The 16767-nt window shown below is 47.4% G+C and overlaps 1 protein-coding gene across 2 annotated transcripts in view; it reads right to left on the reverse strand.

Annotated features, from left to right (window-relative positions):
* ETV6 (ETS variant transcription factor 6) overlaps nt 1-16767 on the reverse strand; it is a 50617-nt gene extending 33850 nt beyond the window's left edge. The window contains exon 1 of one of the 2 annotated variants that reach the window (XM_083180920.1): nt 16390-16767. In XM_083180920.1, the coding sequence (XP_083037046.1) occupies nt 16390-16416 (27 nt within the window). In that variant the 5' untranslated portion in view covers nt 16417-16767. Of the gene's footprint in view, nt 1-11145; nt 11205-16389 lie in introns of those variants that run through there. The other variant, XM_083180921.1, reaches the window with a different exon arrangement.

Here is a 16767-nt window from a genome sequence, read left to right on the forward strand (position 1 = left end):
TAACAGTACATACAGTGATACAGAAGGTGAGAGGTCCCCGCTCACTACAGATTACACTGTATCACCAGCATATACTGCAGCGCTGTACAATAAGGGGACAGACTATACCATGGTAACAGTACATACAGTAATACAGAAGGTGAGAGGTCCCCGCTCACTACAGATTACACTGTATCACCAGCATATACTGCAGCGCTGTACAATAAGGGGACATACAGACTATACCATGGTAACAGTACATACAGTGATACAGAAGGTGAGAGGTCCCCGCTCACTACAGATTACACTGTATCACCGGCATATACTGCAGCGCTGTACAATAAGGGGACATACAGACTATACCATGGTAACAGTACATACAGTGATACAGAAGGTGAGAGGTCCCCGCTCACTACAGATTACACTGTATCACCAGCATATACTGCAGCGCTGTACAATAAGGGGACATACAGACTATACCATGGTAACAGTACATACAGTGATACAGAAGGTGAGAGGTCCCCGCTCACTACAGATTACACTGTATCACCAGCATATACTGCAGCGCTGTACAATAAGGGGACAGACTATACCATGGTAACAGTACATACAGTAATACAGAAGGTGAGAGGTCCCCGCTCACTACAGATTACACTGTATCACCAGCATATACTGCAGCGCTGTACAATAAGGGGACATACAGACTATACCATGGTAACAGTACATACAGTGATACAGAAGGTGAGAGGTCCCCGCTCACTACAGATTACACTGTATCACCGGCATATACTGCAGCGCTGTACAATAAGGGGACATACAGACTATACCATGGTAACAGTACATACAGTGATACAGAAGGTGAGAGGTCCCCGCTCACTACAGATTACACTGTATCACCAGCATATACTGCAGCGCTGTACAATAAGGGGACATACAGACTATACCATGGTAACAGTACATACAGTGATACAGAAGGTGAGAGGTCCCCGCTCACTACAGATTACACTGTATCACCGGCATATACTGCAGCGCTGTACAATAAGGGGACATACAGACTATACCATGGTAACAGTACATACAGTGATACAGAAGGTGAGAGGTCCCCGCTCACTACAGATTACACTATATCACCGGCATATACTGCAGCGCTGTACAATAAGGGGACATACAGACTATACCATGGTAACAGTACATACAGTGATACAAAAGGTGAGAGGTCCCCGCTCACTACAGATTACAATGTATCACCAGCCTATACTGCAGCGCTGTACAATAAGGGGACATACAGACTATACCATGGTAACAGTACATACAGTGATACAGAAGGTGAGAGGTCCCCGCTCACTACAGATTACAATGTATCACCAGCCTATACTGCAGCGCTGTACAATAAGGGGACATACAGTGATACAGAAGGTGAGAGGTCCCCGCTCACTACAGATTACACTGTATCACCGGCATATACTGCAGCGCTGTACAATAAGGGGACATACAGACTATACCATGGTAACAGTACATACAGTGATACAGAAGGTGAGAGGTCCCCGCTCACTACAGATTACACTGTATTACCATCATATACTGCAGCGCTGTACAATAAGGGGACATACAGACTATACCATTGTAACAGTACATACAGTGATACAGAAGGTGAGAGGTCCCCGCTCACTACAGATTACACTGTATCACCGGCATATACTGCAGCGCTGTACAATAAGGGGACATACAGACTATACCATGGTAACAGTACATACAGTGATACAGAAGGTGAGAGGTCCCCGCTCACTACAGATTACACTGTATAACCAGCATATACTGCAGCGCTGTACAATAAGGGGACATACAGACTATACCATGGTAACAGTACATACAGTGATACAGAAGGTGAGAGGTCCCCGCTCACTACAGATTACACTGTATTACCATCATATACTGCAGCGCTGTACAATAAGGGGACATACAGACTATACCATGGTAACAGTACATACAGTGATACAGAAGGTGAGAGGTCCCCGCTCACTACAGATTACACTGTATCACCGGCATATACTGCAGCGCTGTACAATAAGGGGACATACAGACTATACCATGGTAACAGTACATACAGTGATACAGAAGGTGAGAGGTCCCCGCTCACTACAGATTACACTGTATCACCAGCATATACTGCAGCGCTGTACAATAAGGGGACATACAGACTATACCATGGTAACAGTACATACAGTGATACAGAAGGTGAGAGGTCCCCGCTCACTACAGATTACACTGTATTACCATCATATACTGCAGCGCTGTACAATAAGGGGACATACAGACTATACCATGGTAACAGTACATACAGTGATACAGAAGGTGAGAGGTCCCCGCTCACTACAGATTACACTGTATCACCGGCATATACTGCAGCGCTGTACAATAAGGGGACATACAGACTATACCATGGTAACAGTATATACAGTGATACAGAAGGTGAAAGGTCCCCGCTCACTACAGATTACACTGTATCACCGGCATATACTGCAGCGCTGTACAATAAGGGGACATACAGACTATACCATGGTAACAGTACATACAGTGATACAGAAGGTGAGAGGTCCCCGCTCACTACAGATTACACTGTATTACCATCATATACTGCAGCGCTGTACAATAAGGGGACATACAGACTATACCATGGTAACAGTACATACAGTGATACAGAAGGTGAAAGGTCCCCGCTCACTACAGATTACACTGTATCACCGGCATATACTGCAGCGCTGTACAATAAGGGGACATACAGACTATACCATGGTAACAGTACATACAGTGATACAGAAGGTGAAAGGTCCCCGCTCACTACAGATTACACTGTATCACCAGCATATACTGCAGCGCTGTACAATAAGGGGACATACAGACTATACCATGGTAACAGTACTTACAGTGATACAGAAGGTAAGAGGTCCCCGCTCACTACAGATTACACTATATCACCGGCATATACTGCAGCGCTGTACAATAAGGGGACATACAGACTATACCATGGTAACAGTACATACAGTGATACAGAAGGTGCGAGGTCCCCGCTCACTACAGATTACACTGTATCACCGGCATATACTGCAGCGCTGTACAATAAGGGGACATACAGACTATACCATGGTAACAGTACATACAGTGATACAGAAGGTGAGAGGTCCCCGCTCATTACAGATTACACTGTATCACCAGCATATACTGCAGCGCTGTACAATAAGGGGACATACAGACTATACCATGGTAACAGTACATACAGTGATACAGAAGGTGAGAGGTCCCCGCTCACTACAGATTACACTGTATTACCATCATATACTGCAGCGCTGTACAATAAGGGGACATACAGACTATACCATGGTAACAGTACATACAGTGATACAGAAGGTGAGAGGTCCCCGCTCACTACAGATTACACTGTATCACCGGCATATACTGCAGCGCTGTACAATAAGGGGACATACAGACTATACCATGGTAACAGTACATACAGTGATACAGAAGGTGAAAGGTCCCCGCTCACTACAGATTACACTGTATCACCGGCATATACTGCAGCGCTGTACAATAAGGGGACATAGGGTTACCACCTTTTTGTTGAGAGATTCCCGGACATTGGCCCGCCCCTTGACACACCCACTGACCCATCCCAGCCCCACCCCCAGACCCGCCCCCAGACCCGCCTTATGTTGATTTTTTTTTAAACCTTTGCTTCCATTTCATTCTTGATTTTGCATACCATAATTCCAGTTACATGTTATATCACATACATTAATGGCCATTACAAGTTATGCCACACATCGTGATGCTAATTCCGTGTTATGCCATATACCGCAATGGCCATTACACATTATGCCAGGACTCAACAGAATTTTTGCACAGGATGGACAACATGGACAGTGCGCGCCGAAGGCGCGCGTCAAATTTTTGACATAATCCCGACACACCGCAAACCCATTATATAGTATACCACATGCCATAATGGCCATTACAAGTTATGCCACACATCGTGATGCCAATTACGTGTTATGCCATGTACTGCAATGGCCATTACATATTATGCCAGGACTCAACAATTTTTTTGCAAAGGATGGACAACATGGACAGTGCGCGCCGAAGGCGCGCGTCAAAATTTTTGACATAATGCCGACACACCGCACACCCATTATATAGTATACCACATGCCATAATGGCCATTACAAGTTATGCCACACATCGTGATGCCAATCACGATGTATTATTCCATGTACTGCAATGGCCATTACACATTATGCCAGGACTCAACCAAATTTTTGCACAGGATGGAAAACATGGACAGTGCGCGCCGAAGGCGCGCAGCAAAATTTTTGTCATAATGCTGACACACCGCACACCCATTATATAGTATACCACATGCCATAATGGCCATTACATTTTATGCCACACACCGTAATGCCCATTGCACGTTTTAATGAACTTTGTAATTCCGATTACTCATAAGCCCACACATGATGCCCATGACATACTATATAACACACCGTAATGCCCATTACATACTATATAACACACCGTAATGCCCATTACATACTATATAACACTGCAATGCCCATTACATACTATATAACACACCGTAATGCCCATGATATACTATATAACACCGCAATGCCCATTACATACTATATAACACTGCAATGCCCATTACATACTATATAACACTACGCAATGCCCTTGACATACTATATAGCACCGCAATGCCCATGACATACTATATAACACCGCAATGCCCATTACATACTATATAACACTGCAATGCCCATTACATACTATATAACACTACGCAATGCCCTTGACATACTATATAGCACCGCAATGCCCATGTCATACTATATAACACCGCAATGCCCATGTCATACTATATAACACTAAGCAATGCCCATGTCATACTATATAACACACCATACACATTTGACACATAAGTGCCACTTACCTATATGCTCAATGCCAGGGGCTTCATGCCGATGCCAAGGTGGACTGAATTTGCTCGTTGCCGAGGGGGATAGATCTGTGCCTCTGTGCTCGTTGCCGAGGGGGATAGATCTGTGCCTCTGCTCGTTGCCGAGGGGGATAGATCTGTGCCAGTGTGCTCGTTGCCGAGGGGGATTGATCTGTGCCAGTGTGCTCGTTGCCGAGGGGGATTGATCTGTGCCTCTGTGCTCGTTGCCGAGGGGGATTGATCTGTGCCTCTGTGCTCGTTGCCGAGGGGGATAGATCTGTGCCTCTGTGCTCGTTGCCGAGGGGGATTGATCTGCGCCAGTGTGCTCGTTGCCGAGGGGGATTGATCTGTGCCAGTGTGCTCGTTGCCGAGGGGGATTGATCTGTGCCAGTGTGCTCGTTGCCAAGGGGGATAGAAACCCCCTCCCCCGCCTGCGGGAGGCAGACAGGCTTGTCAGTGTGCCTGTGCCTGCCTGCCCGTCCCCTCACGTCTCCCCCGCTGTATTCGCGGGAGAGACGTGCTGCTGTGCTGAATGATTTTAACGTTTCTAACTCCCGCTGCTGGACCGCTAGCCAATGGCCGTTCGCGGTCCAGCAGCCAATCAACTGGTGGCTGCTGGACCGCGAGCGGCCATTGGCTAGCGGTCCAGCAGCATATGCAGCACCGCAGCAGCACGTCTCTCCCGCATACACAGCGGGGGAGACGTGAGGGGACGGGAGCAGGGCAGCGGGGGAGCGGGGAGACGAGGGGGCGGCGGCGGCGGCGGGCGGGTTATTCCCGGACTATGTATAGTCCGGGAAAGCCACCCGCCCGGACTCCGGACGCCGGTCTTAATTACCGGACTGTCCGGAGTAATCCCGGACGGGTGGTAACCCTACATACAGACTATACCATGGTAACAGTACATACAGTGATACAGAAGGTGAGAGGTCCCCGCTCACTACAGATTACACTGTATTACCATCATATACTGCAGCGCTGTACAATAAGGGGACATACAGACTATACCATGGTAACAGTACATACAGTGATACAGAAGGTGAAAGGTCCCCGCTCACTACAGATTACACTGTATCACCAGCATATACTGCAGCGCTGTACAATAAGGGGACATACAGACTATACCATGGTAACAGTACTTACAGTGATACAGAAGGTAAGAGGTCCCCGCTCACTACAGATTACACTATATCACCGGCATATACTGCAGCGCTGTACAATAAGGGGACATACAGACTATACCATGGTAACAGTACATACAGTGATACAGAAGGTGCGAGGTCCCCGCTCACTACAGATTACACTGTATCACCGGCATATACTGCAGTGCTGTACAATAAGGGGGACATACAGACTATACCATGGTAACAGTACTTACAGTGATACAGAAGGTGAGAGGTCCCCGCTCACTACAGATTACACTGTATCACCGGCATATACTGCAGCGCTGTACAATAAGGGGACATACAGACTATACCATGGTAACAGTACATACAGTGATACAGAAGGTGAGAAATCCCCACTCACTACAGATTACACTGTATCACCGGCATATACTGCAGTGCTGTACAATAAGGGGACATACAGACTATACCATGGTAACAGGAACATACAGTGATACAGAAGGTGAGAGGTCCCCGCTCACTACAGATTACACTGTATCTCCAGCATATACTGCAGCGCTGTACAATAAGGGGACATACAGACTATACCATGGTAACAGTACTTACAGTGATACAGAAGGTAAGAGGTCCCCGCTCACTACAGATTACACTGTATCACCAGCATATACTGCAGCGCTGTACAATAAGGGGACATACAGACTATACCATGGTAACAGTACATACAGTGATACAGAAGGTGAGAGGTCCCCGCTCACTACAGATTACACTGTATCACCGGCATATACTGCAGCGCTGTACAATAAGGTGGCATACAGACTATACCATGGTAACAGTACATACAGTGATACAGAAGGTGAGAGGTCCCCGCTCACTACAGATTACACTGTATCACCGGCATATACTGCAGCACTGTACAATAAGGGGACATACAGACTATACCATGGTAACAGTACATACAGTGATACAGAAGGTGAGAGGTCCCCGCTCACTACAGATTACACTGTATCACCGGCATATACTGCAGCGCTGTACAATAAGGGGACATACAGACTATACCATGGTAACAGTACATACAGTGATACAGAAGGTGAGAGGTCCCCACTCACTACAGATTACACTGTATCACCGGCATATACTGCAGCGCTGTACAATAAGGGGACATACTGACTATACCATGGTAACAGTACATACAGTGATACAGAAGGTGAGAGGTCCCCGCTCACTACAGATTACACTGTATCACCGGCATATACTGCAGCGCTGTACAATAAGGGGACATACTGACTATACCATGGTAACAGTACATACAGTGATACAGAAGGTGAGAGGTCCCCGCTCACTACAGATTACACTGTATCACCGGCATATACTGCAGCGCTGTACAATAAGGGGACATACAGACTATACCATGGTAACAGTACATACAGTGATACAGAAGGTGAGAGGTCCCCGCTCACTACAGATTACACTGTATCACCAGCATATACTGCAGCGCTGTACAATAAGGGGACATACAGACTATACCATGGTAACAGTACATACAGTGATACAGAAGGTGAGAGGTCCCCACTCACTACAGATTACACTGTATCACCGGCATATACTGCAGCGCTGTACAATAAGGGGACATACAGACTATACCATGGTAACAGTACATACAGTGATACAGAAGGTGAGAGGTCCCCGCTCACTACAGATTACACTGTATCACCGGCATATACTGCAGCGCTGTACAATAAGGGGACATACAGACTATACCATGGTAACAGTACATACAGTGATACAGAAGGTGAGAGGTCCCTGCTCACTACAGATTACACTGTATCACCGGCATATACCGCAGCGCTGTACAATAAGGGGACATACAGACTATACCATGTACAGACTATACCATGGTAACAGTACAGTGATACAGGAGGTGAGAGGTCCCCACTCACTACAGATTACAATGTATCACGGCATATACCGCAGCGCTGTACAATAAGGGGACATACAGACTATACCATGGTAACAGTACATACAGTGATACAGAAGGTGAAAGGTCCCCGCTCACTACAGATTACACTGTATCTCCGGCATATACCGCAGCGCTGTACAATAAGGGGACATACAGACTATACCATGGTAACAGTACATACAGTGATACAGAAGGCGAGAGGTCCCCGCTCACTACAGATTACACTGTATCACCGACATATACTGCAGCGCTGTACAATAAGGGGACATACAGACTATACCATGGTAACAGTACATACAGTGATACAGAAGGTGAGAGGTCCCCACTCACTACAGATTACACTATATCACCGGCATATACTGCAGCGCTGTACAATAAGGGGACATACAGACTATACCATGGTAACAGTACATACAGTGATACAGAAGGTGAGAGGTCCCCGCTCACTACAGATTACACTGTATCACCAGCATATACTGCAGCGCTGTACAATAAGGGGACATACAGACTATACCATGGTAACAGTACATACAGTGATACAGAAGGTGAGAGGTCCCCGCTCACTACAGATTACACTGTATCACCGGCATAGACTGCAGCGCTGTACAATAAGGGGACAGACTATACCATGGTAACAGTACATACAGTGATACAGAAGGTGAGAGGTCCCCGCTCACTACAGATTACACTGTATCACCGGCATATACTGCAGCGCTGTACAATAAGGGGACAGACTATACCATGGTAACAGTACATACAGTGATACAGAAGGTGAGAGGTCCCCGCTCACTACAGATTACACTGTATCACCGGCATATACTGCAGCGCTGTACAATAAGGGGACATACAGACTATACCATGGTAACAGTACATACAGTGATACAGAAGGTGAGAGGTCCCCGCTCACTACAGATTACACTGAATCACCAGCATATACTGCAGCGCTGTACAATAAGGGGACATACTGACTATACCATGGTAACAGTACATACAGTGATACAGAAGGTGAGAGGTCCCCGCTCACTACAGATTACACTGTATCACCGGCATATACTGCAGCGCTGTACAATAAGGGGACATACAGACTATACCATGGTAACAGTACATACAGTGATACAGAAGGTGAGAGGTCCCCGCTCACTACAGATTACACTGTATCACCAGCATATACTGCAGCGCTGTACAATAAGGGGACATACAGACTATACCATGGTAACAGTACATACAGTGATACAGAAGGTGAGAGGTCCCCGCTCACTACAGATTACACTGTATCACCGGCATATACTGCAGCGCTGTACAATAAGGGGACATACAGACTATACCATGGTAACAGTACATACAGTGATACAGAAGGTGAGAGGTCCCCGCTCACTACAGATTACACTGTATCACCGGCATATACTGCAGCGCTGTACAATAAGGGGACATACAGACTATACCATGGTAACAGTACATACAGTGATACAGAAGGTGAGAGGTCCCCACTCACTACAGATTACACTGTATCACCGGCATATACTGCAGCGCTGTACAATAAGGGGACATACAGACTATACCATGGTAACAGTACATACAGTGATACAGAAGGTGAGAGGTCCCCGCTCACTACAGATTACACTGTATCACCGGCATATACTGCAGCGCTGTACAATAAGGGGACATACAGACTATACCATGGTAACAGTACTTACAGTGATACAGAAGGTGAGAGGTCCCCGCTCACTACAGATTACACTGTATCACCAGCATATACTGCAGCGCTGTACAATAAGGGGACATACAGACTATACCATGGTAACAGTACATACAGTGATACAGAAGGTGAGAGACCCCCGCTCACTACAGATTACACTATCACCGGCATATACTGCAGCGCTGTACAATAAGGGGACATACAGACTATACCATGGTAACAGTACATACAGTGATACAGAAGGAGAGAGGTCCCCGCTCACTACAGATTACACTATATCACCACCATATACTGCAGCGCTGTACAATAAGGGGACATACAGACTATACCATGGTAACAGTACATACAGTGATACAGAAGGTGAGAGATCCCCGCTCACTACAGATTACACTATCACCGGCATATACTGCAGCGCTGTACAATAAGGGGACATACAGACTATACCATGGTAACAGTACATACAGTGATACAGAAGGAGAGAGGTCCCGCTCACTACAGATTACACTGTATCACCAGCATATACTGCAGTGCTGTACAATAAGGGGACATACAGACTATACCATGGTAACAGTACATACAGTGATACAGAAGGTGAGAGGTCCCCGCTCACTACAGATTACACTCTATCACCGGCATATACTGCAGCGCTGTACAATAAGGGGACATACAGACTATACCATGGTAACAGTACATACAGTGATACAGAAGGTGAGAGGTCCCCGCTCACTACAGATTACACTGTATCACCGGCATATACTGCAGCGCTGTACAATAAGGGGACATACAGACTATACCATGGTAACAGTACATACAGTGATACAGAAGGTGAGAGGTCCCCGCTCACTACAGATTACACTGTATCACCTGCATATACTGCAGCGCTGTACAATAAGGGGACATACAGACTATACCATGGTAACAGTACATACAGTGATACAGAAGGTGAAAGGTCCCCGCTCACTACAGATTACACTGTATCACCAGCATATACTGCAGCGCTGTACAATAAGGGGACATACAGACTATACCATGGTAACAGTACATACAGTGATACAGAAGGTGAGAGGTCCCCGCTCACTACAGATTACACTGTATCACCGGCATATACTGCAGCGCTGTACAATAAGGGGACATACAGACTATACCATGGTAACAGTACATACAGTGATACAGAAGGTGAGAGGTCCCCACTCACTACAGATTACACTGTATCACCGGCATATACTGCAGCGCTGTACAATAAGGGGACATACAGACTATACCATGGTAACAGTACATACAGTGATACAGAAGGTGAGAGGTCCCTGCTCTCTACAGATTACACTGTATCACCGGCATATACTGCAGCGTTGTACAATAAGGAGACATACAGTGATATAGAAGGTGACAGGACACCTACTAATGATGGTTGCAGTTGCCAGCACTAGCGCTTCCAGGTCGCATTCTCCTGGCATAAACCTTGTATATATATATATATATATGACCAGGTGACGAAGCAGCGATTCCAGTTCCGGCTGTAAGGAAGCAGAATTAGGGTGCTGGGATTACTACAGGATCCTATCCTCATTCTCATGGTGTTTGCGGCTCACGTCCAATCACGATACAGGGTACTGGCATCACTGGGCATTTTCGTCATTGGCACAGCTGGGCGCGCCGTCACCCACTATTCTTCCCAGATAATCCGTGTGCCATACAAGTAGATTATGGACCGTGGGAAGGGGCAACTTCTAAGATCAGAAGCTGGAAATAACAACTTTGCACTTTGGGCCGGAATCATGTTTAGAAGTAAAGCAAATGATCAGGTAAATGGAAAAAAAATGCTGCGCTGCAGGGGGGCAGATGTAACATGTGCAGAGAGATTTATATTTAGGAGGGTTATATTGTTTCTGTGCAGGACAAATACTGCCTTCTGCAGCATGTAGCTCCACACGTTAGACAGCTTTATTTTTAAAGTGCAATTTAGATTTCAGTTTGAACATCACCGAAATCTAACTCTTTCTGTAAATGTAACATCTGCCCCCCTGCAGCACAGTATGGTGTTACCTGGGTGTCTCTGCACATGGTACATCTGTCCCCTCTGCAGTACAGCATGGTGTTACCCAGGTGTCTCTGCACATGGTACATCTGCCTCCTGCAGTGCAGCACGGTGTTACCTGGGTGTCTCTGCACATGGTACACCTGCCCCTCTGCAGTGCAGCATGGTGTTACCCAGGTGTCTCTGCACATGGTACATCTGCCCCCTCTGCAGTACAGCATGGTGTTACCCAGGTGTCTCTGCACATGTTACATCTGCCCCAGCTGCAGTGCAGCATGGTGTTACCCAGGTCTCTCAGCGCATGTTACATCTGCCCCCTGCAGTGCAGCATGGTGTTACCCAGGTGTCTCTGCACATGGTACATCTGTCCCCTCTGCAGTACAGCATGGTGTTACCCAGGTGTCTCTGCACATGGTACACCTGCCCCTCTGCAGTGCAGCATGGTGTTACCCAGGTGTCTCTGCACATGGTACACCTGCCCCTCTGCAGTGCAGCATGGTGTTACCCAGGTGTCTCTGCACATGGTACACCTGCCCCTCTGCAGTGCAGCATGGTGTTACCCAGGTGTCTCTGCACATGTTACATCTGCCCCCTCTGCAGTACAGCATGGTGTTACCCAGGTGTCTTTGCACATGGTACATCTGCCCCTCTGCAGTACAGCATGGTGTTACCCAGGTGTCTCTGCACATGGTACACCTGCCCCTCTGCAGTACAGCATGGTGTTACCCAGGTGTCTCTGCACATGTTACATCTGCCCCTCTGCAGTACAGCATGATAATTTGCTTTACTTGGAACATGAATCAGGCCCTTTGCACACAGATGTGTTTCGTCAATATATTACTGTGAAAACCGTCCGTGTGGTGATTTCCAGGCCACCGACACCTCTGTGTATTCCACCAACATTACGTATTTCCTACTTGGTCACGCGTAAATGCCCATTACGGACTGACACGTCATCTCTCTGTGCCCAGAGCCCTTTATACCCTCGGCAATGCCCAGGCCACGCGTTCACTTCACCACCAGCCGCTCCTTTAGCTCTGCACAATATGTAAATAAGTCATCAACATCGTTTATTTGTACGTCGCCACAAGTTCCAGAGCAGGGAACAATTACACACAACAAATAGGAGCTAAGAGACAGGAACGCAGACGTATGAGAACGGTATCATGCCCGGGCAGGAGGGGTGTGAATTCCTAGAGGTGGGATTATTACGCAGGACTGAGAATGGGCATCTGCGGAGGGGGCAGAATGGAGATGTAGGGTTCAGAGGGTCCTGCTCGTCAGCGCTTTCTGCCCTCTCTAGAGGGAAGGTCCAGAGGGAGACAGGGACAGTGGGTGCGTAAAGAGGGATCAGGTGAGGGCAAGAGGTGCGCCCCTAACTGCTGTATTTCTGGATGCGTCCATGCAGATGTAGATGATGGCAATGTGAACGCCAAGCTGTCGCCTCGCCAGGCGTATGACAATGGAGTGTAGGTCTTATCTGACAATATCTGGAATATTCCAGCGCTACCTGAGGACAGCGATACACAGCAGAGATAAAGCCGAACACTACAAACAGCCCGGATAATCACATTCCTGCCGTCACACCGCGTCTATTCTCAGGTGAGATCACCTGACGGACAGGAAGCGGCAGTCTCCAAGGGTTTAACCCCTTCTCAGAGGATACAGACTGCAACAAATGCTGCTGCACCAGCACTCCAGAAGTTCTGGTTCAGTGCTGTAGTCAGCAAGTCAGAACTGCAGTCACCACACCAGAAGGACAGAAGCGGACTCCGCAATGCCTGTGCCAGGGTAAGGAAAGGTGGCAACCTGGCAAGCTGCAAAGGATTCTGGGAACGGCGCTACAACAAGACAGAGCAGAGGGGGATAACTCTGTATAACAGACTTAGGTGCCCTGTAAGGGGCTCCGGGTCACCTTCAGCTGAATAGTCTACAATTACTGGAAGCGGCTGAGTGTTACTCTGTGTACAGCGTATTTATGTCTGTAACTAACATGTGTAAGCCCCAGGAATTAGCGCTACTGACGTTATGTACTAAACGGAGATGGCAATAACTGGACTGCAGACGTCTGAGACTCAATGGGGGAATTCTGCACTAAGGGGGTCATTCTGGTTGACTCGAAAAGGTGCGAATTTCAAATAAACGCATCCCGCATGAACGCCGATTTTCATCGCACACATGCAAATGGACGTCTTGCATAAAAATCCCATGGGTGCGACCCGTGCCCGCCGCCCCACGCCCCCCAACCGCCCTGCTCTGTGCAAATGGGATGGCGACTATATAAGTCACCGCGTCCGTTCACTCCCCTGCGCAGGGAGCGATCAGAATTGAATGACCTCCTAAAACCGCAGCAGCCGGCCCACTCCCGGCTTACGTTACATCATCATTGCTAGACAGATAAAAGCGGCTTGCTCATTGGTCACTGGGTTTCAGCACAACTTTGCAAATGTTATTCACTTGCCATCAAACATTTCCTTACGGCAAAAGTCCGTAAGAAGCTTCGTGTCTTTCCAAGCGGACAGGTGCAAAGGAACACAGCGTTCCCCAAAGGACACCCCCCCGAAACGGTTAATGGTAGACGTGGAAACACAGATCTATTCCAGAACATGACTGGTTTCCTCTTTCTAAGCAACAATATTAAAGTGTGTATTGTAGAAATCTGCTGAGGACGGAGGCGTGCCTGTATCTGGCATCATCCTCAGAAAGTGAGAGCTGGCCTGTCTGCTGTGCGGTCTCCTAGCTAACACTGCATGGGCTATACAGGCTGGCGGACCAGTATAGGGCCAGGACCATAGCAGACAGCTTTGGTTTACATTATATGCGGATCACACGCATTTATCACTGTATGCGGTAAAGTAGAAGGTCGGATATTCCGCTAAACTTTAGCCCCATTTGCATTGAAGATCCACAGTAAGGAGCAGATGTATCAAGCTTTAAAAGTGATAAAATGGAGAGTGATAAACCACCAGCCAATCAGGTCCTACCTGTCAATTTTCAAACCCAGCCTTTAACATGGAAGGTAGGAGCTGATTGGCTGGTTGTTTATCGCTTTATCACTTTTTGAAGCATGATATATCTGGCCCCAAGCCTGAGCCACACATTTGGGGTCTATGTACTAAGGTTTGGAGAAAGACACAGTAGATGAGGATAAAATACTGGCCAATCAGCTCCTAACTGCCATGTTGCATGCTGTGTTTGAAAAATGACAGTTTATGTTTTCCATCCACTTTACTACAAGCAGTCGCATACGATAACCCTTGAACCCCCCCGGCAGCTTCCTGGGTGGCTGGACCGTATCCGATACATCGGTTGCAGTCCTTTTAAATGCGATGCATCGTACACGATTCTAGCAAGGCCTGGGGGATCCGATAAATCGATAGTGCATGTCTTGCGATCTGCTGCCCCGATCCGCATGGGACCGTGCATCGGATCGTAATCGGAGGGGAAGCACAATGCGATTTCAGTTTTCCTCCGATGTCTCGGCCCAATCCATCGAATTGGGTGAAAAGTGCAGAAATCGCACTAGTGTATGGTGGGCCGTAGTACATAGACCCCGTTATCGTTCCGCTGCATAAACTAAACCTAACATCCGTATGTAACACAGCGCTGATAGGAACATTGTTAATACGATTAGTGACAGGCGTAGTACAGCTTAGGGATCACTGCTACCGGGAATCTGCTGTGGTTGCTGTGTTGACAAAAGGTTGACACAAGCAATAGACACAAGCAATAGGTTAACACATTAAAAGTTGACAGTTTTCAAGTTTTTTTGTTGTTAATGTCGGCATGGACCCCCAATTAGTGTATCCATAGGAAGAAAAATGTGACGAACTCACGTTGACCTTTTCACGTGTCGACCTACTGCTTGTGTCCACCTTTTGTTCATAATCGACATTGTGCCCGTCGAATATTCACGGTCGACCTAGAAACTGCTGACCTATCATCCGGATACATGGGAAATACATGTTTTTTAGGAATCACAATAATTTTCGGGCGCATGCGGATTATTAAATCCACTTTGTCCGATTGTTTGGAACACCTTCGGTGCCAGGCACACCCCAGAACGATAATCGGAGAGTGGAAGGGACCCCAAAACACTGGTATAATACTAAACCTAACACCCCCCTCCAAATATAAATCCGATCAGCGCCGAGAATGAGGAAACAAAAAATAAACCAAGAACGAGGAAACTATTGATAAAGCGTCAGCTCTTGAGACCAACTCGCTGCGTTTTGTCAGAGGTTGGAAACTGCAAAGCCAATTAATCCAGAAAGCCGGGTATAAATGATAGAATACTGACCACCTGGGCAATCCGTGGCCTTTCCCCCCTGGCAGCCCAATGTTACATTATTACTTCCACAATCCCGTCCCGGCCACATGTTACATACCACATGCATATAATGGGATTGTTCTATAGGGAACAAAAATAAACATAAATCAACTTTTTGTGGCACCTGCGCTGTGGCATAGGTGTGAGCCAATTCCCAGTAATAGAAATACCAACTGCATGGTGGTTGTCTATTCCCCAAATGACACACTTCCCTATGGGCAGAGCCTGGCATGGGTGCCAGGGGCAGAGATGGGCACCCTAGGGTGCTGCTCACTTACCTTAATGTTAAACTGTGCAGAAGACATTGCCAGCAATCAGGATAACCCCGCTCTCTGCTGCGGTGCTGGGGGGCAGACACCGGCTCCCATCAGCCCCCCTGACTCCCAGAAGTTAGCACATTGTGTTCCTGGGTGCTGGGAGTTGGGGTGCAGGACAGGGGGAGCCTGCAGGTTTGGGTTTGCTGGTCCCTGTGTTTTGGGATCTGAGTGTTTTTTTTCTGTTTTCCTTCCTGGAAGAGAGAAGTGGAGGCAGAAGTGAGTCCCCCCCCCTTCCTCCCTCATTGATCACAGTGCAAGTCCTGAAACTGACGTGTATTCCCAGCACTAGCCTCTGCCAGCTCTGCCTCTTAAAGGGCCAGCAGCACCAGGAAGCAGGGA

The sequence above is a fragment of the Crinia signifera genome, chromosome 4 (assembly GCF_055691185.1).
Source record: "Crinia signifera chromosome 4, ASM5569118v1, whole genome shotgun sequence".
Classification (NCBI taxonomy): Eukaryota; Metazoa; Chordata; class Amphibia; order Anura; family Myobatrachidae; genus Crinia; species Crinia signifera.